This window comes from Hemibagrus wyckioides, linkage group LG19 (genome assembly GCF_019097595.1).
Source record: "Hemibagrus wyckioides isolate EC202008001 linkage group LG19, SWU_Hwy_1.0, whole genome shotgun sequence".
Lineage (NCBI taxonomy): Eukaryota > Metazoa > Chordata > Actinopteri > Siluriformes > Bagridae > Hemibagrus > Hemibagrus wyckioides.
The window spans coordinates 16,343,461-16,367,500 of NC_080728.1; the positions used below are offsets into that span (position 1 = coordinate 16,343,461).

At 40.6% G+C, this 24,040-nt stretch overlaps 1 protein-coding gene across 1 annotated transcript in view; it reads right to left on the reverse strand.

Annotated features, from left to right (window-relative positions):
* Nucleotides 1–18,848, reverse strand: part of srgap1b (SLIT-ROBO Rho GTPase activating protein 1b) — a 56,733-nt gene extending 37,885 nt beyond the window's left edge. The window contains exons 1-2 of the mRNA XM_058417726.1: nt 18,287–18,848; nt 849–1,044 (exon numbers count right to left, since the gene is read on the reverse strand). Of these exons, the coding sequence (XP_058273709.1) occupies nt 849–1,044; nt 18,287–18,353 (263 nt within the window). The 5' untranslated portion in view covers nt 18,354–18,848. The remainder of the gene's footprint in view (nt 1–848; nt 1,045–18,286) is intronic.
* Nucleotides 18,849–24,040: the final 5,192 nt, after the last annotated feature.

Genomic DNA, 24,040 nt, shown 5'->3' on the forward strand with positions numbered 1-24,040 from the left:
TACAAAACAAACTGTTTAAAGGTGTGTAAGACCTTGCTAGCTGAGTGTGATTTCCTCACATAGTGGAAGTGTTTGATCAAATCTAGTCTGTAAACAGGAAAGTCTATAAGTCTATATACACTATGTTGCCAAAAGTTTTGGGACACCCCTCCAAACCATTGAATTCAGGTGTTGGACTTGGCCCCTTAGTTCCAGGGAAAGGAACTCTTAATGCTTCAGTATACCAAGACATTTTGGACAATTTCATGCTCCCAACTTTGTGGGAAGAGTTTGGGGATGACCCCTTCCTGTTCCAACATGACTGCACACCAGTGCACAAAGAAAGGTCCATGGATGGATGGATGAGGAAGACATGGATGAGTGAGTTTGGTGTGGAGGAACTTGACTGGCCTGCACAGAGTCCTGACCTCAACACCTTTGGGATGAATTAGAGTGGAGACTGTGAGCCAGGCCTTCTCGTCCAACATCAGTGCCTGACCTCACAAATGTGCTTCTAGAGGAATGGTCAAAAATTCCCATGAACACACTCCTAAACCTTGTGGAAAGCCTTCCCAGAAGAGTTGAAGGTGTTATAGCTGTAACGTGTGGGACAAACCCATATTACATTCATGCGCATGTAAAGGCGGACGTCCCAAAACTTTTGGAAATATAGTGTATATGGTTTACTAAACTATATGTAGTAGAAAATTTACTATCTGACATTTTTCCAGGCCACCAAACATACAGAGAGAAAGATGGAAAGATGATTCACAGGAACACAAAAGAAAAAAAACACAGACTTGTATCTCAAATCTAGGTTTAGATCTCTGAGCTGTCAGTGCAGCCTCATTTCTCTCAGCTCTGCTCACTTGTACTGCTGGTGGTCCTTGGTGCTGCGCGTCTTGGCCATGAAGCGCTCGGCCAGCTTCTCCAGGTTGCGCGAGTACTCGCTCTCGATCTCAGACTTCTTGCGGAAGAAATCCTGCAGGTCCTGGAGGAGCTGCACTCGCATCTCCGTCTGCTGCTCCAGACATTTCTGCTGCTCCAACAGCTGAGAGCGGATCTCTGTCCACAAAAACACACAATGCAAATGAATGAAAGCTGTCAATCTAGTTTTTAATCCTAATCCAAATCCTCTTTGCATGTTTAGAAATGACCAGAAGGAGAACATCAATAGATTTGAAGAGATTTTCATTAAACTCTACTCAACAATTCAGCTCGGTCAGTGTTATAGAAATGACAATACACATGATACGCTGATCATTTATCACAATAACAATACCCAGGGTCTAATTTACAGAGGGATGAGAAGGGGATGGCATTCTCCAGGTTAAGAAAATAACAATCATTTTCTCAATGCTGGGGGATTGTCTTAGATTAGTGGTTAAGGTGTTGGACTACTGATCAGAAGGTTGTGAGTTAGAATCTCAGGTCCACCAAGCTGTCACTGCTGGGCCCCTGAACAAGGCCCTGAACCCCTTAATTGCCCAGTAGTATAAAATGAGACTAGATGCAAGTCACTCTGCATAAGGGCGTCTGCTAAATGCCAGACATGTAAATGTAAATGTTTTGAAAAGCTTCCATCCTGTTCTTCCTTTATTCCATATCACAATATTTGAGATTCACACACCATGTGGATTAATGTGGAACTAATCAATTAAGGAAATCATGGTTTATATCAAATAAATAAATAGGACTGCCATCCAACCACAGTGTAAAACCATCCAATTTAATTTATATCTAATTCAAAAATAATTTATTTATTAAATAATAATATAATTTATTTTATCATTTTAAATCTGGCAACCCTAGTGAAATATATTCATCATTTTCAATGCAGTAAAAATATCAATACAGTAAATCTCCACAGTTTCAAGCTTCAAACACAGCAATGCATTGACATTTAACCCTTAAAGCTACTGGTGGATGATGCAAATTACATGTCCAGCTGCATAGGAGGTACCTGTGAAGAAGAAATCTAAATTTCCAGCCTGACATGAGAAAGTATAAAACCTTGTTTCTGTATCAGAGGAATAAACTTCAGCTGTCTGTCTGAAGACACACCTCTTCCCCAAACTCTTTCAGGAGATAAGCTAGCGACCATCAGCGCTTTTTTCTTTTAGGTCAATAATGAAGAGAAGAAAAAGAAGAAGAAAGTTACTCACTATGGCTTTTTTTCATTACACCTAAGATGAAATATATTCATGACACAGATTCTGAATCCCATCCTACTGCACTACACACTGGTTTTTACTGGGCTGATTAATTAGCGTGAATAGATGACAGAATCAGAAGACACAGTTGCGTCGAATCGCTGACGCAACTCAAATAAAGTAGGATATAAACATGTTGTAGAAAACTCTCCTGCTCACTACACACAAGCACCTCGTGTTTAGGAGGCAGCTTTTTCCACAGCATGTTTAAAGTGTCTCCTATGTGGAAACGGATCTGAGTCTTTGGGTCTGTTTTCTGGTGTTAATAAGTCCATGGTTTGGAGATTTTGCAACAGAATTTGTTCAATAAAGAGAAAAAAAATGACAAGAGTAACTAATCCCAAGGAGATCAAACCCTTGATAACATGCTGAGATGATGGATACTGTCAGGATAAACAAGCTAGCATGATAACGGTGATTATAAAACAGTTAGCTCTGGTTCATTCAAAAAAATTCCACTTCCGGTGAAGGAAACCGTTAGCAGAGTTAGCGTAGTAAAATTAGCGACATGGCAAACAATATTTTGATTATATATATTCTTATTTTGACTCCAAATAAGAAAGTCTCTCAAATCAAGCTGAGAAGAAGGAAGAGAGATTTTACTCTTAGCAAAACTCTAAAAATTTAACTTGAATGTACAGATGAATGGGAGTTAGCTAGTCAGCTAGCAGACATGCTTGAGGAGCAACAATAAACCGAACATTTGATGATGGCGTGTCCGAAATATCATGTACTTGATATTATATTCTTCTTTATGGAACTGTTGTAGAAAAGCAGCATCGCATTTGCAAATGTATGGTTATGCCGAATAAAGAAAATTGTGCACTTATATAAAAAATAAAGAAAATTTGTTCAGTTATAAAAAACATTGTGCAGTTATAAAAAAAAAAGAAAAGAAAGAAAAACAAATGTACAGTTATAAAAAAACAAAAACTGTGCAGTTATAAAAAGAAAATGAAAACTGTGCATTTATATTAAAAAAAAGAAAATTGTGCAGTTATACCAAATAAGGAAAATTTTGCAATTATTAAAAATAAAGAAAACTGTGCAGTTATTAAAAAAAAGAAAGAAAATTGTGCAGCTATAAAAAAAAAAAGAATTAAAGACAATTGTGCAATTAAAAAAAAGTGGCGTTATAAAAAAATAAACATTGTGCAGTTATATAAAAAGAAAAAATTGAGCAGTTATAAAAAAAAAAACAAAGAAAATTGTGCAGTTTTTTAAAAAAATGAAGAAAATTGTGCAATTGTAAACAAAAACAAAAAAAAACTGTGGCATTATAAAAGAAAAAGAAAACTGTGCACTTCTTAAAAAAAAAAAAAAAAAAAAAAAAAAATAGAAAATTGTACAGTATATTTAAAAAATAACAAAAACTGTGCAGTAATAACAAATACTAAAAATTCTGCAGTTATATAGAAAAAAAATCATACATTTAGACCAAATACCAGAAACTGAGTGCTTATACAGAAGCACAGCTGTAATTAGACGTAGGCCCGCTGCTGCAGGTTAAGTTACAGGTCAGTACATTCAGTATTCAGTATACCTGGCACTCATACTTGTGTGGAATTGCTTAAATTGAAGAGGAAACAGTGAATTATTAAATAGTTACAGGGATCCCGGCCTGGCAGAGCCACATTATTCTACTTAATAAACGAGACTATGGCGTAAATGGGCATAATTAGCTAATCACTTTTTAGTTAAGACTGCATTACATTGTGAGATTTGTTTTTTTTATCCTGCATTTTTCTCACATTAGAACTCTGACTTTTTACAATTGAATTTTACAATTTTTTTTCAATGATTGTGGCCAAAAATGCTTGATTTTCTTATGCAGTTTTTTTTAATTTGTGATGCAAAAAATGTGTGATATTGTTTTTAAAAAGATTATTTATTGAATTCAGAAAACTACTTGGATTTTCAAAATGGCAAGCACAGGATTCTACTCCTAGCAGTGAAGACACACATGTACTGACTTTCTATGGTAAGTATTATTCAACACATGTGAATCAAAGCGGATCTTGGCTGAATGTCTGCTGTGATGACGTCATTTTGAAAAATTGCGAGCTCACAGCTTTTTCTACATTTTGTGCAAATTTCATGAAATCCTGGAGGGTCTGATGCAATCCTGTAGAACCCCTTGGGTGACCTCGCTGGATTGTGAATTTATAATAATGGTAATTACAGCATGTCCCAGGAGCATTACTACAGCACTGTCACCATCAGTGGATGTCTGGACGGTGCTTTGATCCGAGCGGAGCGTGGCGCGGTTAACGGGCGCGACTAGGGAGCGGAATAGTCTGGTGTATGATACCATGTGCTCGCTGAAGCAAAGGGCAAATTTTCAGCCTCTCCCAACATTCATCCTGCACAACACACCACCATCACAACTCGCTGCCGTTACCAAGACAACAGGTAGGGGAGTATTCCGTGGGGATCAGTGTGTGCAAGTCTCTGTGTGTGTGTTTGTGGGTGTGTATAAAGTATAAGTGTGTAAGGAGAAGCATGCAGGATTCTTCCTTTTCTCTCATCGTACCCCCCTTAAACAGACCAACTGCTTAATGTCACACTGCCTGTCGCAATCCACGAGCCCAGAATGTCAGATGAGATGGCTGGCAGCCTGGGCGCTGTGTGGGTGGGTGGGTGTGTGTGTGTGTGTGTGTGTGTGTGTGTACACGTGTGTGTGTGTGTGTGTGTACACGTGTGTGTGTGTGGGATGGCTGGCAGGCGGTAGCGTGATTGCTGGAGAGTGATCGTGTTAATCGGAGTGTGAGTGTGTGTGTGTGTGTTTTGCAGTACGATGAGCGATTGGATTATTACCAAGGTGACTCTTGGATCTAATAAGGCAAGATGTAGAGAAGCAAAGGAAAAGAGGAGCAAATAAATATCCAGCTAAAGAGAAGAATCTGATGAAAGAAGAGCAGAAGTGATGTGTAATAGATGTAGCTCACAAACGGACAGGTCAGGTCAGCGCTACACGGTACCAATCCGACTCGGTGACTCATTTCCACTATGAGCTTTAAATACATGGGCGGATGACGGGATTTAAAAAATAGAAGAAAACAGAAGAGACTATGATTATGTGGCTGTGGAAAAGCTATGAAAAAGGAGAGCGGTGCATCATTATTGCCAAGCCAGCAAGTTGCTCCGTGGCGTCCGCATGCACCGCTGCACCCCGAGCTGCCTGCTGGAACGTGCGGCGATGGCAACGAAACAGCGGGTTGGGGGAGGACACGGGCTAACCTGCATCTACTTCTCTTTCCATCTGATGTGTAATCAGCGTCGAATCTGAGCTGCTAAAAAGAATCAGGTTTCAGGGGATGGATGAATTCAGCTACACAGGGTTTTGTGGCTAAATCTACACTCAAGCACTTCTTTTTTGTTGTTTCGGGTTTTTTTCTGTGGGAAGGCGGTAGCTAGATTTAGAAAATGACATTTTCCCCTTTAAAATATCCTGAAATTGTTTTGGATATTCCCTAAACCTGTTTCAGTCAAGCCAGTGAAAATCTTAGAGGAAAAAAGCACACATGAAGCTACATCTAACTAGATAGCTAGCAAAAAAAAAAAAAAAAAAGAAGACAGCTTCAGCTGGATTTTCACGTCTAAAGTGATTAAACTATTGTAAAAAATGTCCTAATGTCCATTTTAAAAGCAGAAAAAAGTAAAAATTGACCCAAATGTCAGGTGCTAAACATCTCACTACACAAGAAAAAAGAAATAACTGACTAATAGCCTTCAATCTAGCTAAATGCTTTTTTTTCTTACATTTTCTTATTTTTGTTTTTAAACACAAACAATATGCTTTAAGCTAGATGGAGTTCTTTCTTCTTAAATGTTATTACATTTTTCTGAAAGTGCCCTAAACCTATTTCAAACTTAAACGTAATTTTAAGTGAAAAAGCTGAAGCTACATTTCGGTAGCATTCAGACTGATAGCATGTTAGCCAACTTCTTAATGTTAAAATACAAATATTGTGAGCTAGCTTAATTAAATATTATAATAATTTTCAATCTTATAGATTAAACAAATCTTAATAAACTAAACCTCTAAAGTGAAATCAAAGTAACATTCTGAGGAACAAGAAAACTGAGATGACGGGTTTTGATATTGTGAAAGCGAAGGGACAGCGTCTCCTGACATCTCCTCACATCTCCTGACGTCTCCGCAAATCTCACATCTCCTGACGTCTCTGCAAATCTCCTGATGTCCCCTCACATCTTCTGACGTCTTCACAAATCTCTTGACATCTCAGCACACCTGCTGAGGACTCCTCACATATCCTGACATCTCCTCACATCTGATGTTTCCTCAAATCTTAAATCTGACTTCTCCTCACATCTCCTCAAATCTGACTTCTCCTCACATCTCCCCAAATATGACGTCTCCTCACACCTGATGTCTCTTCACATCTCCTCAAATCTAACGTCTCCTTTCACCTCCTTAAATCTGACGTCTCCTTTCACCTCCTTAAATCTGACGTCTCCTTTCACCTCCTTAAATCTGACGTCTCCTCATATCCCCTCAAATCTGATGTCTCCTTTCATCTCCTCAAATCTGACATCTCCTTTCATCTCCTCACACCTGATGTCTCCTCATATCTGCTCAAATCTGACATCTCCTCACATCTCCTCAAATATGATGTCTCCTCACATGTCCTCAAATCTGACATCTCCTCTCATCTCCTCAAATCCGAGTTCTCCTTTCACCTCCTTAAATCTGACGTCTCCTCACATCCCCTCAAATCTGATGTCTCCTTTCATCTCCTCACACCTGATGTCTCCTCATATCTGCTCAAATCTGACATCTCACATCTCCTCAAATATGATGTCTCCTCACATGTCCTCAAATCTGACATCTCCTCTCATCTCCTCAAATCTGAGTTCTCCTTTCACCTCCTTAAATCTGACGTCTCCTCACATCTCCTCAAATCTGATGTCTCCTTTCATCTCCTCACACCGATGTCTCCTCACACCTCCTCACATCTCCTGACGTCTCCTCACAGCTCCTCTCAATCTGAGCCTTGCTATTTTATCCTGATGAAGAATTGCAGCACTGAAAGGCCCATTTTTAATAAAAGCGGTTAGGAACAGTAGCAGCTGCAGCAGTTTATCTCCGATACGTACAAATCTCATTTATATGCTAAAATCTACATTCGGTCGTATTAAAGTGACCAGGAGTGATTTTCATTTCAGGCAATTCACTTCAAGTCAATTCAGAACACTTTAAATCTCGTATGCAAATATACCAGGAGAGAAAGACTAAATTATTAATGCTGGAGATCAACTTGTGAAAAATAAGTCGACTTTGTTGCTTGCGAAGCAAATCTGGCGTTGAAAAATGTGTCTGCATTTACATAAATCTTATTGAAAAATCACACTGAAGGCCAGTGACTTGTTTTATTTTTATTCTTTTTTTAAACTCATGCTCATATTTTTTTTGGTTAAACCCAAATCCCGCTTGCTCATCACCGCCTAAACTCGCAGTCGAGTCCTTATTTGACCTTTGAACTTGTGACCCATGTGAGCTCATCTGATATCCCAAGGCGTGCATCACCTCGGTCTGGGCTGTCGCCATGGCAACAAGGCATTTGCTCCTGAAACGGTGAGAGAGAATATAGGCATGCAGCATGGGGCTGCTAACGATCCTCTTACACAGACACACCCTCTCTCTCTCTCACACACTCACCATCTCTCTCTCTCTCTCTCTCTCTCTCTCTCACACACACCCCCACCTAACTGATTCCCAGCTTGACCTGAACAGACACACATCCTCATTACACATCTTCACACAAACAATCAAAACCCTTAAACTTTGCCCCGCTTGCAAATCCCTTTTCTGTCTTCTTCTTCTTCCTGTCCTGTCTCGTCATCTCTTCGTCCTTCGTACAAATTCATCATAAATGAATTCAGCTCTTAAGCTCTCTCACCCTTCTTTCTCTTCTTCCCTCTCAGACCACAAAAATTCAGGTTTTGGCAGCTTGGCTCATGTCTCAAGAACCATTATCATATTTCAATACATTCATTTACAAGGCGTGTGAATGTGTGTGTGTGTGTGTGTGTACACTCCCACAAGACAGACTGCTGCTCATCACACAAATGCTGTTAACTGCAGGAAATCACATTCTCCTCATTAAATTTCAAACAGAATGACTGAAAGCAAAAAAGAAAGGCAGTAAAAATAAAAAGGATAAAAATCTGCTTCTTTAAAGTCAACAGATTTTCACTCTCACATCACTTATCCTCGCCGGTAAAGTACATTTTCTCATCGTTTTACGTTCATTTATAAATAAATCAATAATAAATATCCTTCTTCACACCGGATGATTGAGCTGCTTTCGGCGGCGGCGGCTTTGTGCATCCAGAGAACAGCTTTTCCATTACAGCCGTTTTCTGGATAGAGGATTTTCTGAGCGATGGCTAAATTCTGCAAATCGGGGTAGAAAATGCAGATAAATTCCTACCACCTTCTGAACGTGAGGAGTCAAGATAGCGTTTAAAAAGGCAGGAGGTGAAAAGAGGCGGTTAATCCGGCTTTACACTTTTTGGGGGCGATGTTGTTGGTGACAAAATATAAAAAGACAAAAATCTCAGCCGCTCGTGAGTTGGAGATCAGCGAGCTTACAACACGTACCCCGACACCTCAGAGGCAGCGGAGTTAATACGGTTTTGTCCATAAAATTTTATTTTTATTCAAATGAGCATTGCTACAGCACAAATACTCATCTAAAAGCCACTGTAGATTCCTTGAAACTGCAAGACATGCTAGTGACGATCATGACACATAACAGAACAGAAAAATATCCTTATTACTTCCAGCTCAGTCATTTTCCATTAATCACAGCTCTACCATTTGAGGCTCTTCATCCTATAATCTAACATTGAGTCCATTCAGTTCTACTGTTCTACATTCTGCCAGATTATAAAAATAACAAGTAATAAATCCTATTAGTCTGTTGTATGTAATTGCACAGGGTTTACTGGCTTTAAAGGATTTCTGGAAGTTGAGTCACATCAACTGGACTTCTTTCTAGTTATCTCTACCAGCATTGCTCATCTGGTCCCACCATCTCTCAGAGGTAGGTAAGAGGTAGGTTACATCTAGACTCTTCTGTTCTGGCACCGAGGAGGTGGAACGAACTTCTCCTAGATGTCCGAACACTGATCGTCTTCAAACGACGGATGAAGCCCTACCTCTTCCTGAAACTAGCTCTTATTTAATCTGTTTGTTATATATTGTTATATGCTGTATGTTTTTTAGATGCTTTCCTAAGTCTGTGATCTAGTGACCCAGTGTTAATGTATTCACTGATAGAGACTTTAAAGCACTTTTGTACGTCACTCTAGATGAGATCTAAACGTTTCACTACTCATCCAATCATCTTATTCAATCTTTCCCTCAGACTGAAGAATCTGCTCGGATGAGTAGTGAAAATGTTTCGATTTAACTAGAAAGAAGTCCAGTTGACATGACTTAATTTCCATATAACAGTACCCGGATGATTGAGAATCTCCACAGACACAGCTTTAAATGATATTTGGTCGAAGAAATGTGAGATGTAATCTTTCTGAGAGGTTCAGCGTACACTGACATCACATTTACCTTCATGGTATTTGAGCAATGTGTTTTGAAGTCTTTATCAATAAATATTAGCTCACGAGGTCATGGACTAAAAATGCCACTCTGTAATGGTTGAACATTGTGTACCATTAACATTTACATTAACAGCATTTAGACAGCTTTATCCAACGCTTTAAGAAGGAGTGCCTGGCAGTTTGTTTCACTGTATACTGTACAAAATCTACCATTAGTCTAAAGACTACATTGGAAGGAAATACAGCAAACAAATCACACGTTAGTGCTAATTTTAATATTTCAGGAAGCTCTTTAGACATGGTTTGAAGACCGTGAGTGACTCTCTTTGGACATCTAGAGGAAGTTCATTCACCACCTCGATCCCAGAATAGAGAAAAGTCTTGATGCAGGTATTTTTTGTACCCTAAAAGATGGCAGGAGCAAGACAGTGGAGCAGTTCTGGAGGACCAGGGTGTGTGGTAAGTGGATATTGGTCTGATTTTGTCTTTTTAGGCAAGTGTCAATGTTGCGAATCTGATGCGGTCAGCTACAGGAAGCCAGTGGAAGGAGAGTCCAGCCTTGAAATAACAAGAGAGTATCATTTTGTGTTTTTTTTTTCCCTATTAAAAACTCAACATATGATTTTTGGTAACAAAGAACCCCAACATGATAAACGCCTTGTTGGCACAAGATTAATTTCTTCGTCTTTTACATTTGAATGTAGCGTGAAGACAGTTCAGTGTCTCTAGTTTTAGTCGGCTGTGCTGTTATACCCAGACTCTGTGGTTTGTGGAACTGCTCTCTGGAGAGCTATGATGAATAAATGCTTTTACATTGAGGAATAAAACACTCAGGGGTGTGCTGTTATGGGGAAATAATCAATTGAAAGTGATGCAGTGAATCAGAGAGACTGTTATCACTATACAAGTGATTTTCCATGAACAGCAGATTTTAAGGTGATTCATCCCTTATTATTATGTATAATTAAAATTAATTAGTAAATGACATTTAATGGTTAAATCATCTGGTTACTGTTATCACTTACTTTACTCAACAGCTATAGATAGACGTTCTCAAAAGACAAAAAAAAAAAAAGCTGGCCAAGGAACCAGGAAGCCAAAACCACAATTAAACATAAAGGAACAGCTTATGGTACAAAGCACTGACACTGGAGACTCCTTCTTGGAAAAACCGTCAACGATCATACGCTTTAATTTGATAAACAGCACAGATTTATGCAGAGCATTCTCCACACAAATCCTTGTCTAAATTACTGTGTTACTATTTAAATGATGTGTATTAGAATGACTGCATTAATCTACCGAACCTATGATCTGCAGCCGGAACTATTGTTGTAGAAAATTAATCAACACCGTCTGACCAATCAGATTTGAGAATTCAACATCGCGTTATTTATTTATTTAAGTTTTATTAACAATTTACACAGATCGTCCATACCATTAAAACCACCTGCCTAATATTGTGTAGATCCTTTAAAAAGCTGCGACTCCTCAAGATGTCTGAAGGTGTGTTGTGGTATCTGGAACCAAGACGTTAGCAGCAGATCCATTTTTAAGACTTTAAGCTGTGAGACTCAATGGATTGTTTTGTCCACAGATGCTCAATTGGATTTGAAAACCTTTGCCATGCTCCTCAAACTATTCCTGAACACAGTGTGGCTGGACGCATTATCCTGCTGAAAGAGGACACTGCCTCCCATTACTGTTGCCCATGAAGTGTACTTGGTCTGCGACAACATTTAGGTAGGTGCCATATATCAAAGTAACATCCACATGAAAGCCAGCATGAGAACATTGCCCACAGCCTCCACTGGCTCGCCTTATTTCCATCGTGCATCCTGGTGCCATCTCTTTCCCAGATAAACGGAGAACATTCACCTGTCTGTCCACTCACTGTTTTTCCATTGCTTCATGGTCCAGTTCTGATGCTCATTGTGGGAGGTGGATATAGGTCAGCGTGGTCACTCGGACTGCTCTGAAGCTACACAGCACTACACACAACAAGCTGTGATGCACTCTGTGTCATGAACCCTATCTATCATATACTGTATCCCAGTCCTTGACAGCTTCCATTGTAACAACATAATCAATGTTATTCACATCACCTATCAGTGGTTTTAACATTACAGCTGATTAGTGTGTATATATACACAAAGTCACTAAAACACAAGGACCTTGGCTATACATGGTTCACTGTAGGCTAAAGTGCCATAAACAGATTACTGGATCAATATTTATATTTGCAGAGCTCACTTAAAGCGTACAAACCCCACAGGGACACTCGTCTGGAGTAAACTGGTGCTGGGAGCCGGTTATCATTAATATTTAAACTTATTGAGCATTAAAACACAAGACACACGCAGGTTATAACATTGTCTTTTCATTCATAAGCAACTGAACAGCTTCAGACATGACACCGGTGTTTTTTTCCCTTTTTAAATAAAATGCTACGCTTATATGACACGCTTAAAAGTGGAATAAACACCCAGGTTTGCCTATAAGTGCCTATTTGCCACCATATGGTACTCGGTTATTAAACACAGCGATTGCACTGTGTTGTGTAAAAGAAATGTTTCTCTTTAAACTCTTTTCATTCCCAGATTCCTAGACAGCTCGAATTCAAGGTGTATAAACACAGACCTAAAATAAGATTACACAAGATATTAGATTAGATATTACGAGACAATACAATTGTCTGAGTTTACTGCAGGGAGCAGTGAAAGAAGAAGCATTAGCCTAAATAAATCCTGAAAGCTGTATTTGTTTCTTTTTATTCTCACACACACAGACACACACAAACCAGAAGCATGCTAGTGTAGCAAAACTACTACAGATTTAGCAATATTAGCTAAGCTAACCTCCATTTTTGCATTAATGCTATGCTATCTTTGCAGCTAAGCCAGATTCTCTTCAGCAGTAGCTATTTGCTAATTGGCTGGCTAGCCAGGTCCGGGAACAATATGTTGTATTTGTAAAAGTAAACTAGCTAAAAGTAGGCTAATTATTAGATTAGACATCCATGTGAGGCGACTTCACTCAGCCTATGCTGCTAAAATAAAATCACAAACAAATGATATTTTCTGTACAAAACCATCAAGGCCACAGCTAGAGTCAATGCCTTAATAAACAACTGTCATTTTGTCTTGATTTTGATTCAGCGTCTGTCTGGAATTTCTCACTATGTCTGCCTTCTCCTAAGATGGTAGCTTGATGAAACTTCAGTAGCAAAATCCAGTGACAAAACCTACATGCTAGGCTTACGTGAAATTAGATTAGATATCAAGAAATATAAACAGACAATTTTTTATCATCATCATCATCATCATCATCTGTGTATGTAGCTCTTTTACCGTTTATATGATTGTATTTTGTAGTCCTAAGTTTAATCTTTATTTTTAATTCCAGTCTGAAGCTTTATAGCGAGCTAGCTAGTGTATTGAACACATCCTGTTTAAGTTTTATATTCTGTAGAAAACAGATGTACTTTTATAGTCTACTTCTAGGTAGAGCTGTAGCTATATAATTATATCTTCAGTTCACTTCCTGGGTGTTTCTTTACTGTATAAGCTATAGAACTGATTTATTAACGTCATGTGATGACCAACAGTTGCAGACTTAAACATTTTATCTATTAAAAAATCCTTAAAAATAAGCTGTCAATGTGCCATCCTTCTCTGCAGGACCGTGCTGAATGAGAATAAGAGAATGTGCCAAAATTGTGTGTGTGTGTGTCCACATACGTGAATGTTCCACCAGAATGCAGGATTTTAGGCTGGACGGCAGCCACTTCTACAAACCGACATCAAATCTCATTACAACCAGAAAGACTAAAACAGATCATTAAAACGCAGTCGCATTGCCTTCTGTCTTCCTAATTCTCCTGCCCACTTGAGTGTGAAAAAAAATCCTAGAGAAAACACACACACACACACACCTCGGAGAGTCATCACTTTCTTTAGATAGAATGAGGGTGACTGAAGCTCCCATGTGTCCCAACATTTACCAAACACACTCCTCACTGTTCCCTGTGCTGCTTCTTGCTGATCGGGCAAAAGAGTGACTTTATAATTAATAACTACAGCAAACTGACACATGCTCGCCTCACAATCTGCCTGAATCAGCCTGCTGGTGTGTGTGTGTGTGTGTGTGTGCAGGCGGTGTCGAGGTCACGTTCGTCGCTTTCCTCTTTGCTTCCTAACGGGAAAAAATTTGATTTCCTGATCAGATACAAACAAGCAGAAAGACAGCAGGCAAATGCTGTTATGAGTTAGGATGGTCTTTAGGCTAGGAAGCTTTACTTTTCTCTTTTCTTTTTCACAAGACACTGCCTTCAGATTACTCTCCACACACACACACAAGCAGCTTTCCTGTCACCAGCGAGGGTCACCAGCGCAGCACACCACTTACTGTACTCAGTGAAATTAAAATGCACAAACACGCTAAACGACGGTATTGTGCAGTGCGGTAATGCATGATTAAGTAAGCGTCTATGATCTGTGAGTAAAAATGTGTTGAATGAAAATAGCTTCCCCTTAAGTGATCATAAATTACTCATTTTTCAGCTTCTTCCTTATTTAAAGGGATACTCCGCCGTTTTTTTTTTTTTGACCTAATCTCCATCTGCCACATGTGTAGCACATGTTAACTTCACAAACAGGAATTTGAAGACGTTTCCATGGACATGGACAAGAACAAAAACCCTTTTTACTCGACTCTCTGGTATAAAGGACGTTCAAGGGCAGTTCCATTAATAAAACAGACAATATAATGCAAATTCAAAACTACAATCCATTACACTCAAGCAAGAGACAAAGATAAAAGGGCTGGAGACTAAGTAGATGAATAAAACCAGATATTCAAAGGTAAACGGTGGTCTGTCTCTTTCTAGCTCTGTGTACAACTTGGAATAAAAGCATTTAGAGGCATGGAAAATAATCCAAATCATGGTGGCATGGTGTAACCCAACAGAGTTACCACCCTGAAGTTGATTATTTTTCTTTATCAGCTTGCATTTTATTCCTCTTATACCACAGCAATCTGAAAAGAATACTGTATATTTTCTTTCACTCAATTTTTCTCCCCAATTCTCCCCAGTACATCCACCATCCAGCTCTCTTCTATCACACATATCTACCACTCAGGGAGGCAGGAAGGCTGACACGGCTGTGCTCCGAGAGGCACGAGGCCAGCCAACCACATGTTTTCATACTGCTGCTCATGCTACTGTACTTTACAGAGTGACATAACACACTAAGAGGAAAGTGCCATCTGCCCTCTTCCACATCTTTATTGGTTAGTAATGCCGGTTAGTGATGCTGTGATTGACAGAAGAGGGATAGAGGGAGAGAGAGAGAGAGAGAGAGAGAGAGAGAGAGAGAGAGAGGGAGGGAGAGGAAGAGAGAGAGCGAGCGTACACGCCATCCTTCTCACCAGACAGCACGGCCAATTTTATTCCCCTGGCTCCCTGAACAGATGGTTTTGGCATCATCATGATCTCCAGAAAAAAGCAACTTCTACAGTACAATATATTAGAACTGTATACTGCATGATACTACTGTATAGAACATTAGACTGCTTATAAGACTTGTGTGTTATATAGGAAAGGCAGCTCGTATCCTTGTTAGTCTCTGTGTAAAGGTACGAAAGATACAATAACATTTCAAAAAGGCTTTCAAAAAAACCAGCCCTAGAACTGAACGATGCCTCGTGAGAGATGTTAACTGGCCCACAGTTTCAGCCTCAAGGCATCACATCACCCCCACTAAAGGCTGGCTGAACATTTGATGCATACAGCACACAAAATTGAAGACTTCAGGAGCATGGAAATCGTCATCTGATTAGTTGGATTCGACAGGATTTCCAGGAGAGGTGTGCGTCATGTTTTTTTAACGTTTTGCCTGAAAACACAGCCGTCGTGACGCTCTACTTCCCTCATGGAAGAAAGAAGCCGTCAAGTTTTCAGCTGTAACAATGAGCACTTATGAGGATCAGCTAAATGCTGGATTTTCCAAATGAGGTGAGGTTCACGGTACAGACTCGTTCATTTGCATGACCTTCTCAAATCATTGATCTATGGTTGCACGCTGACCTGTTCTGTAAGGACATCGACTTTACATTTCCACGCTCCTGAACAAAACAAACTGTGATTGGTTGCTTCACATGTCAGTCAGATTCCTGACCTTCAGAGTCCAGACCTTCTGCCGTCAGCCTAAAGCTCTGGCTACTTGAGACTAACTGGCCCACAGCTTCTCTTTGAGAACATACAAGAGGACATGCTGCAGTTTTTCCTTTCACACTGAGGTGGCAACAGACCATGTTAGCTAAAATCCAAGAGCATTTGATTTCATTCAAAAATGAAGTTTCAGTGTGTCCACTTACTTTTGGTCTCTGAAATGGGGGGGCACAAGTATTAAGCTGATCTGGGTTCAAATACCCTCAAAACTGCCCCCCCCATTATATGTACACAATTGTGTACATATACACAACCCACACCCAATCTTATATCGCATTATTTATATTTTACATAAATATCACTGTGCTGCATTGTTACACTATTTATATTCCCAGTGTGGCTTATTTTAGCTATTCATTCCTGCCAATCCACTTTCTTCTATCCTTCCAGCCACCTGACCTGACTGGTGCCCTTGCATTTGGTTTTATTTACTGTTAGCAGTTGTCTAACGCTTTCCACTGTTTTTTTGGCTGAAACTATGTAAAAGCTGCAATACGACAAATTACTTCATGATAAGAATAAGAATGACTCACACACATTTGTTAATTGAGAGACAGCTTTGTCTAAACAGTCCTAAACGTGATCTCCAAAAACACTTGTTTTGCATAAACGTTTACAGATGGAGTTCAACAACTGCCCTTAGACAGCCATTATAAGAGAAAATATGTTTCTTCTCTTGTCTCAGTACAGGGACACATGCAGAAATCCTTGTTTGTGGTAATCAGACATATGCTACAGATTTGGGGAAAAAGAGCTTGGGCTAAAAAATGCTGGAGTATTCTTTAATGCATTGCGAACTGGGGCACACACACACACACAGAGACACACAGTCCACTATGCGTGGTCCATACTAATCAGTACTACCACTGCAGCAAGAGGATTCCCTGATCCTTCTCTCACTATGCTCTCTGGTGCGTTCTCACACACACACACACACACACACACACACACACACACCACAAAGTCAGAAACCCTTCTGTCTCCTATGGACAGACACACAGACAGACTGGCTGATGTCCAGGAAACCATGGAAACGGACACAATGCAGCAAAAGCCTGTTGAAACTATTTGGTAATGAAAAACACTCAGACTAGCACGATCATCACAGATGCACGACATCCCTCCAGCACTCAGACAAATCATCTAATGTGCATTACGATGTGTTACAATATTTACCGTTATGATATTTAGCTTATTAAGCAAACTACTGGTCACTATGGGAAATCTTCCTGGGGTCCACCCTCACACACTGGGGTAGCCAGCCAGGGGTAGCCTGTGTCATTAATCTGCCAAACTGTAAGTGTCTGCCTCAGCTTCCTCGGGTGTTGTTCTATTCTGCTATATATTTAGTATGGTAGTGGATCTCGGATGAGAAAACGGCTGACACAGCAGGTGCACACCCTGGACATGTGACTACAGACCAACATGCAACTACAATACAATAAGCCATACCCGAGCATAGAAAGCTTAAGCAAGGGGTTTCATACACGATACTGCGACAAGTCGCACACACTCCCAGGGGTGTGGACACCCGGTGGCACAGGGTGGCATCTACCTCTATTGAAATGAGACAAGCTTTGACCTCAAATCTGATCTCTGAGAGGTCTATTGCAATCCATGGAAAAATCATTAAATCACCTCATGAGCTACCTCATGGTGACTGTGTGAACTACAACTGTATGAACCCATTACAGTAATGTCATTATTTTACACCATGGATGCATCTCTCAAATGCATCTTTGTCTTGTGTATAATATGTGTGGGTGGGAGTGGGGTGATTGTGTTTGGGTTTTTAATGTGGCACTGTTTAGTGTGCATTTGCTCATCTTTTGCAGGCGCGTGTGTGAAAACCCGGACACACCGCTGAATACACCTGGCTACAGTCGAAAGGGGAGATTGAGCAGGTTGCTATGGAGCTCGCGCCGCCCTGCGCCATTCTGCCTGGAGGCGCGCGAGCATGCTCTCTCTCTCTCTCTCTCTCTCTCTCTCTCTCTCTCTCTCTCACACACACACACACACACACACACACACAAACACACACAAACGGAAAGGTAAACGACCCACGCGCATCCGGATGCCATGTTATTCCAATTTCACTTATCTATTCTAGCACAATTCATTAAAAAAAAACACCAGGGGAGAAAGACGATGATGAGTAGAAGGAAGAAGATGAGAAAGAGAAGGAGGAGGAATAGGAGGAGGATGGACGCCAAGCGTGGAGCATCTGCAGACAGGTAACAGTCAGGTGTGCAGTTTTATTAGCAGATCTTACCTTTCACTTGGCTCTCATACTCCGTAAGGATCTCCTTCTCCTTTTTAAACTTCACCGTGCCCGACATGATGGTCCACCCCTAGGTTCTGTGTCTGCGGTGCGGATTTACTACTGATCCAAACCTCCTTCTTCTTCCTCCTCCTCCTCCTCCTAGTCCTCCTTCTTCTTCACTGGCACCGATGCGTCATATCCAGCCACGGGTTCACCACGATCCGGTACCAAGCACAAAAAACCCCCGGTCCAAAGTCAAATTTCAAGCTGTCCTCGGGTTAAATGTCCTACACTTTACGCCACGCGCTAGAAAAGTCCGCCGTGTCGGCTGTCACACAGAGGGGGGGGGGGATTAACGATTGGCATTTAAGCCCAAAAGGGCGTCGTTACATTGCGAGTTAAGGGCAAACCTGTTTTTGCTCACGCGGTACTGGAGAGGAGAGAAACCGGGTGGCACGCGCTCTCACTAATCGAATGCGTGTGTGTGCGTATGCGCGCGCTAGTGCTAGAGAAAATATTATTCACGCCTCCCAATTCCGCTTCCCAAACGATCCCACACACCTCCACTGCACTCCCTAGTACAGTCAATTGATATGGGCGGGGTTGGAGGCGTGGTCTAGACAGGGTGGGTAACTAGGCAGAATTGACAGACAGCCAACTGTCGTGTCGTTTCCACTGTGCCAAGTCCTGAGGAATAAACACGATGCCAAAACAGCACTATTAGCAGAGGAGTATAGAGGAAGAGCATACTACTTTGACATAATACTGTATCTCTGCTGCTTAGGATGTTAGTGGTTGGTTTGGGACGCAGCCCTTCGAGCTGCAGGGGGTTGTGAGTAAACACAAATTAAGCGTTGATTGGTTAATTGGCGCCATTAGCTGCGTTCAGTCACAACACAGACAACGCGCCAAAAAAATGGAGGACAGATGCAGGCTCAGTTCTGCAGGCAGGCGCCTGTGTTATCGTGTAAAACACAAACTCTGGGTTTGATACTGCAGAAAATTAAAAGCCCTTAATGTGTTTGAGGGTAGGGAGAGTGGGGTCGGTTGTAACATTGTCAATCACTCCAATCAGCAATAAACTTCACTCACTGTGCGCGTGCTCGGTAGCGTCCTCTGCCTGTCTGCATGAGAACAGCAAATTTAAAACAATTTCCTATATTGGGTACTTGAAATATGTCTTCCTTCCTGAAAAACCCCATGCCAAGCGATGAAGCCTGTCCTGTGCATATTGAAAAATAAGACCAAAAACATAGTTCATTAAATTACTGCTACTACTGCTTTGCTACTTCACTACTGCATTGCACTTCTGGTTAGATGCCAACTGTATGCGCATGCGCAGTGACAATAACGTCTAATCTAATCTAATCTAAATGTTACCTATCCTGTCTAAGAGGTGTGTTTTGCCTTACAGTAGCAGAGTTTTAGCACTAAACATGGTTTGTCAGTGTAGTTTTGTCTATTTTTGTCTTTGGGACTTTAAGAATACTTTAAAAAGAACGTAATGAAAAGAAATGCTTAATCTAAAGCAAACATACAGAGAGAAAGAGAGAGAGAGAGAGAGAGAGAGAGAGAGCTTATAATTGACAAAAATGTGGAAAAAAAACTTTCCCCTCTTTTCTGACGTATCCCCCACTTTCTGTTAAAAATAAACAAATAAAACTCACAAATGAGTAGGTTAAATGGGGTGTGGGGGGTAGGGTTGGGGTTTGAGGTATAAATACTGACCAAAAGATAAATAACCTGTCCCCAGAGTCCCTGTAATAATAGCAGTGAGTGTGTTTCAGCTACACGGTGACTTAAATATGAACCCACTGAATGAACATTACACGTCATCGACCTGAAGACACAGCAGACCTCTGAAGACGATACTCGAGGTCCATCTAGTGGTAAACTTTACTAACTACAATCAAATGAGTTTTTTTTTCTGGGATCAGTGTCTCTGTCCTGCTACAGTGACCACAAAACACTCTGAATATTTATTTATTTATTTATTTATTTATTTATTTATTTATTTATTTAGGTGTAGTGATTTATTGTAACTAACCTCCTGGTTGGTCTTTTCACGTGTCTAGACACACAAAAAGTAATATAAAAATAGAATAAAAAATAAAATTTAAATATAATTTAATCTAATTAATATAATGAAAACAATTGATAGAATGTAAATAAAATTAGAATATTAAAAAATGTGATTTTTTTAGCAACAACATTAATCATAATAATAACAATTCTTCATCTTCTTGGTTTATTTAGTTTACTAGTTTATTTATTATATATAAATATAATAAATAAAAGTTAAGGATATTTGGCTTTTGGGTGAAATTTATGGAAAATGTAAAAAGTTCACACTACAGTGATATTATATCATGAAAGTAGGGCATTTATGTAGAAGCATGCAATGGTGATTTCCTCATCTCAAACAATTTATTGAAACAAAATCCAACAACAGTGGTGGGTATACCACAACAAAAAATGTCAATGTCTCAATAATTTGTCACGTGCCCTTGACCATCAATTACAGCTTGACAACGACGTCTCATGCTGTTCACAAGTCGACTTATTGTCTGCTGAGGCATGGCATTCCACTCTTCTTGAAGGGAGGCCCTCAGGTCATTGAGATTTCGGGGGTGCAGGGTTATGAGCCTCTAGGTTTTCTATGGGATTCAGGTCTGGAGAAAGTGCAGGCCACTCCATTTGAGGTACCCCAGCCTCCAGCAGCCGTTCCCTAATGATGCGACCTCGATGAGCTGGAGCATTGTCGTCCATGAAGATGAAATTAGGCCTGTGTTGTTCATGCAGGGGCACAATGACTGGATTAATGATGTTATTCAGGTAGTATTGGCTTGTCACTGTACCATTCACAAGATGTAGGGCAGTTCTGAGTAGACACACCTGCCCAGACTGTAACACCACCACCACCAAAGGCTCCTCTGGTGACAACAGGGGCTGATGCATAGCGCTCTCCTTGACGTCTCCAACATCATTGGCGGCCATCATTTCTGCTCAACATGAATCAAGTTTCATCAGAGAACAGCACTGAGGCCCACTGGTCCCTCGTCCAGCGTAAATGCTCCCTGGCCTGGTGGTGTGGTCAGGTACCCTTGCAGGTCGTCTAGCACGCAGACCACGCTGATGTAAACGGTTTTGAATGGTCTGACATGACACTTGGGTGCCTCTCACCTCCCTTAAATGTGCCTGGAGTTCAGTGGCATTCATCATCCGCTTCCGCAGGGCACTGTTCACAATGAAGCGGTCATCAACGTGGGATGTGGCCAAAGGATGTCCACTTCTATGCCTTTCTGTGACTCTTCCAGTCTCTCTGTATCTCTCTCACAACCCGCTGATGACACTCTGTGACACTCTAAGCTCAGTGACCACTTCCCTCTCAGAACATCCTGTTTGAAGCCTCACAATGGTGAGGTACTGTTGATCAATTGTTAGGTGTGGTCTTGGTCTCATGATGTCAAAATGTGAACAGCATGATGAAGAGGACTGTTGAAATACCAATTCTAATTGAACCAGAAAACTTATTGGTCGATTCATGGATCAAACACCAGTTGTGAATTTTGCCGTTAAGCACCTCGTTAGAGAACAGCAAGTTCTCAACTGAACAGTTGGACATGTGCATTCAAAAGTGTAGAGAAGGTCAAATTAAGTTCACCTGTAAAGGTTATAGTGCATTTTAGGTGCATCCTGAAATTTCACCCGAAAGCCAAATATCCTTAACTTTTTGTGAGTAGTGTATACAGTTTAATGCTTATTAACAGTGTAAGCTCTACATCTCTCTGTAGGGAGATCGTCCTGCAGATGGCACTCAAGAGCCTCAGAGAGAAAGACTTCATTATCACAGGACATCAGGTCCGTACATAACTGCTCATCAGTCTATTACGATCTATTACATTTCATCAGAGAAGTCCATTAGCTTTGTGTTTGCCAGGCACTCCTGTGTTTACCTGATGATGCACCCATGTCTGCTTGACCTTGATTTGCATTTCAATTTAGATTAGCTTGCACTTCCATCCACTGCCTCGGTCTCGTGCCAGAATGCCGATGGCCATCATCTTATTGAACGTTTCGCACATTACTGACAGTGCCTGTAAGTGAAGGACCACTCAGTGCTCTAACAAAAAGGTGAGCTAAAGGTGGTCACGTGACTGATTTGCATAATCTGATGCGTTTCAGTACACAGAACCATGACACATTATCCACACCTATAGTGGAGAGGACCCATGGAGGTGTTCTTCTTCTTTCGGCTTTTCCCTTCAGGGGTGGCCACAGCGAATCATCTCTCTCCATCTATCCCTGTCTTCTGCATCCTCAATACTTGCACCCACTAGCTTCATATCCTCATTTATTACATCCATATACCTCCTCTTTGGCCTTCCTCTTTGCCTCCTGCCTGGCAGCTCCATGTCCAACATTCTCCTACCAATATACTCACTCTCCCTCCTCTGAACATGTCCAAACCATCTTAATCTGTCCTCCCTAACTTTGTCCCCCAAACGTCCAACATGAGCTGTCTCTCTGATGTACTCATTCCTAATCCTGTCCAACCGTGTCACTCCCAAAGAGAACCTCAACATCTTCAGCTCTGACTCCTGTCTCTTCCTCAGTGACACTGCCTCTAAACCATACAGCATGGCCGGTCTCACCACTGCCTTGTACACCTTCCCCTTGATTCTCGCTGACAGTGGTGAGACCGGCCATGGAGGTGTTAATGATATTTAAACAGTTTAGACAGATGTACTATCATTTTCAGCAAGTCTGATGTGAATAGTTCTTATGAGGCATTTCACATGAACTAAAAGATGTTTTTGGGGTGTAATTACTCCATGGATAATAACTGTAAATAAAGTTAAAACATATTGCTTAGCTAGAAGAAGCAGACCATGTCTACATATCTAAACCTCACTTCAAATATTCCTGTATAGAGGTTAATAATCTAGTGAATGAATGATAATTTAGCTGATTTGGCTTATTTATTTTTTGCTGTATAGTTTGTATTGTTACCCAGAGTTAAAGTGGTTTTGCTAGAGAACTAATGTTACGTAGCCAGCATGATTCATGACAGACGTTGGTGACTTTCTCAGTATTTTTGTATTTCAGTCTCTGTGATTTGAGCCTTCACTTGCTCTGAGTCTCTTTGTTCTGGTATATAACTAACATTTTTGTCAGGCTGGAGTACAAAATTACACAGAAACCACAAATCAGGCGAAAAAGAAAGCACGTTAATGATTAGGTGCCATAGTTTTGTTCTCCGTAGTCTGTAGATATAGTTTTCTCTTGACTATATTTTAGCTAGCTACTGTTAGCCAGGTTAGCATTATCTATCACCGTCTATCTAGTTTTAGCAAACTAACAGCACTAGGTGACTTCTGTAGGATATGAGCATGGGTACACAGGCAGTAAAGCTTAATAGGGCGGTAACAGTGAGAAGCTAATTGGTTGGTGGAAGCTCTTGTTGTATTTGGTACTCAGTAATAAAAAAAGTCACGTCAATGTACACAAGAACGTTACTTTATTCCAATAACACTTCTATTACTAAACAGTCATGAGTTACATCACATTGATTGCATCCCAAAGTCAATAATGGCGTCCAAAGTCTCACTCCTGGTTTGGGACACAGCCCTGAATTCTGTCAGTATGTGTACTGACTTCGCACCCATTACAAAATGGTCTTCGTAAAGTAGCTTGCAATAGCATTTTCCTACCAGAGTGGGTGAAAATACAAATCTTACATCTTGTAGCTTTAATGGTCCT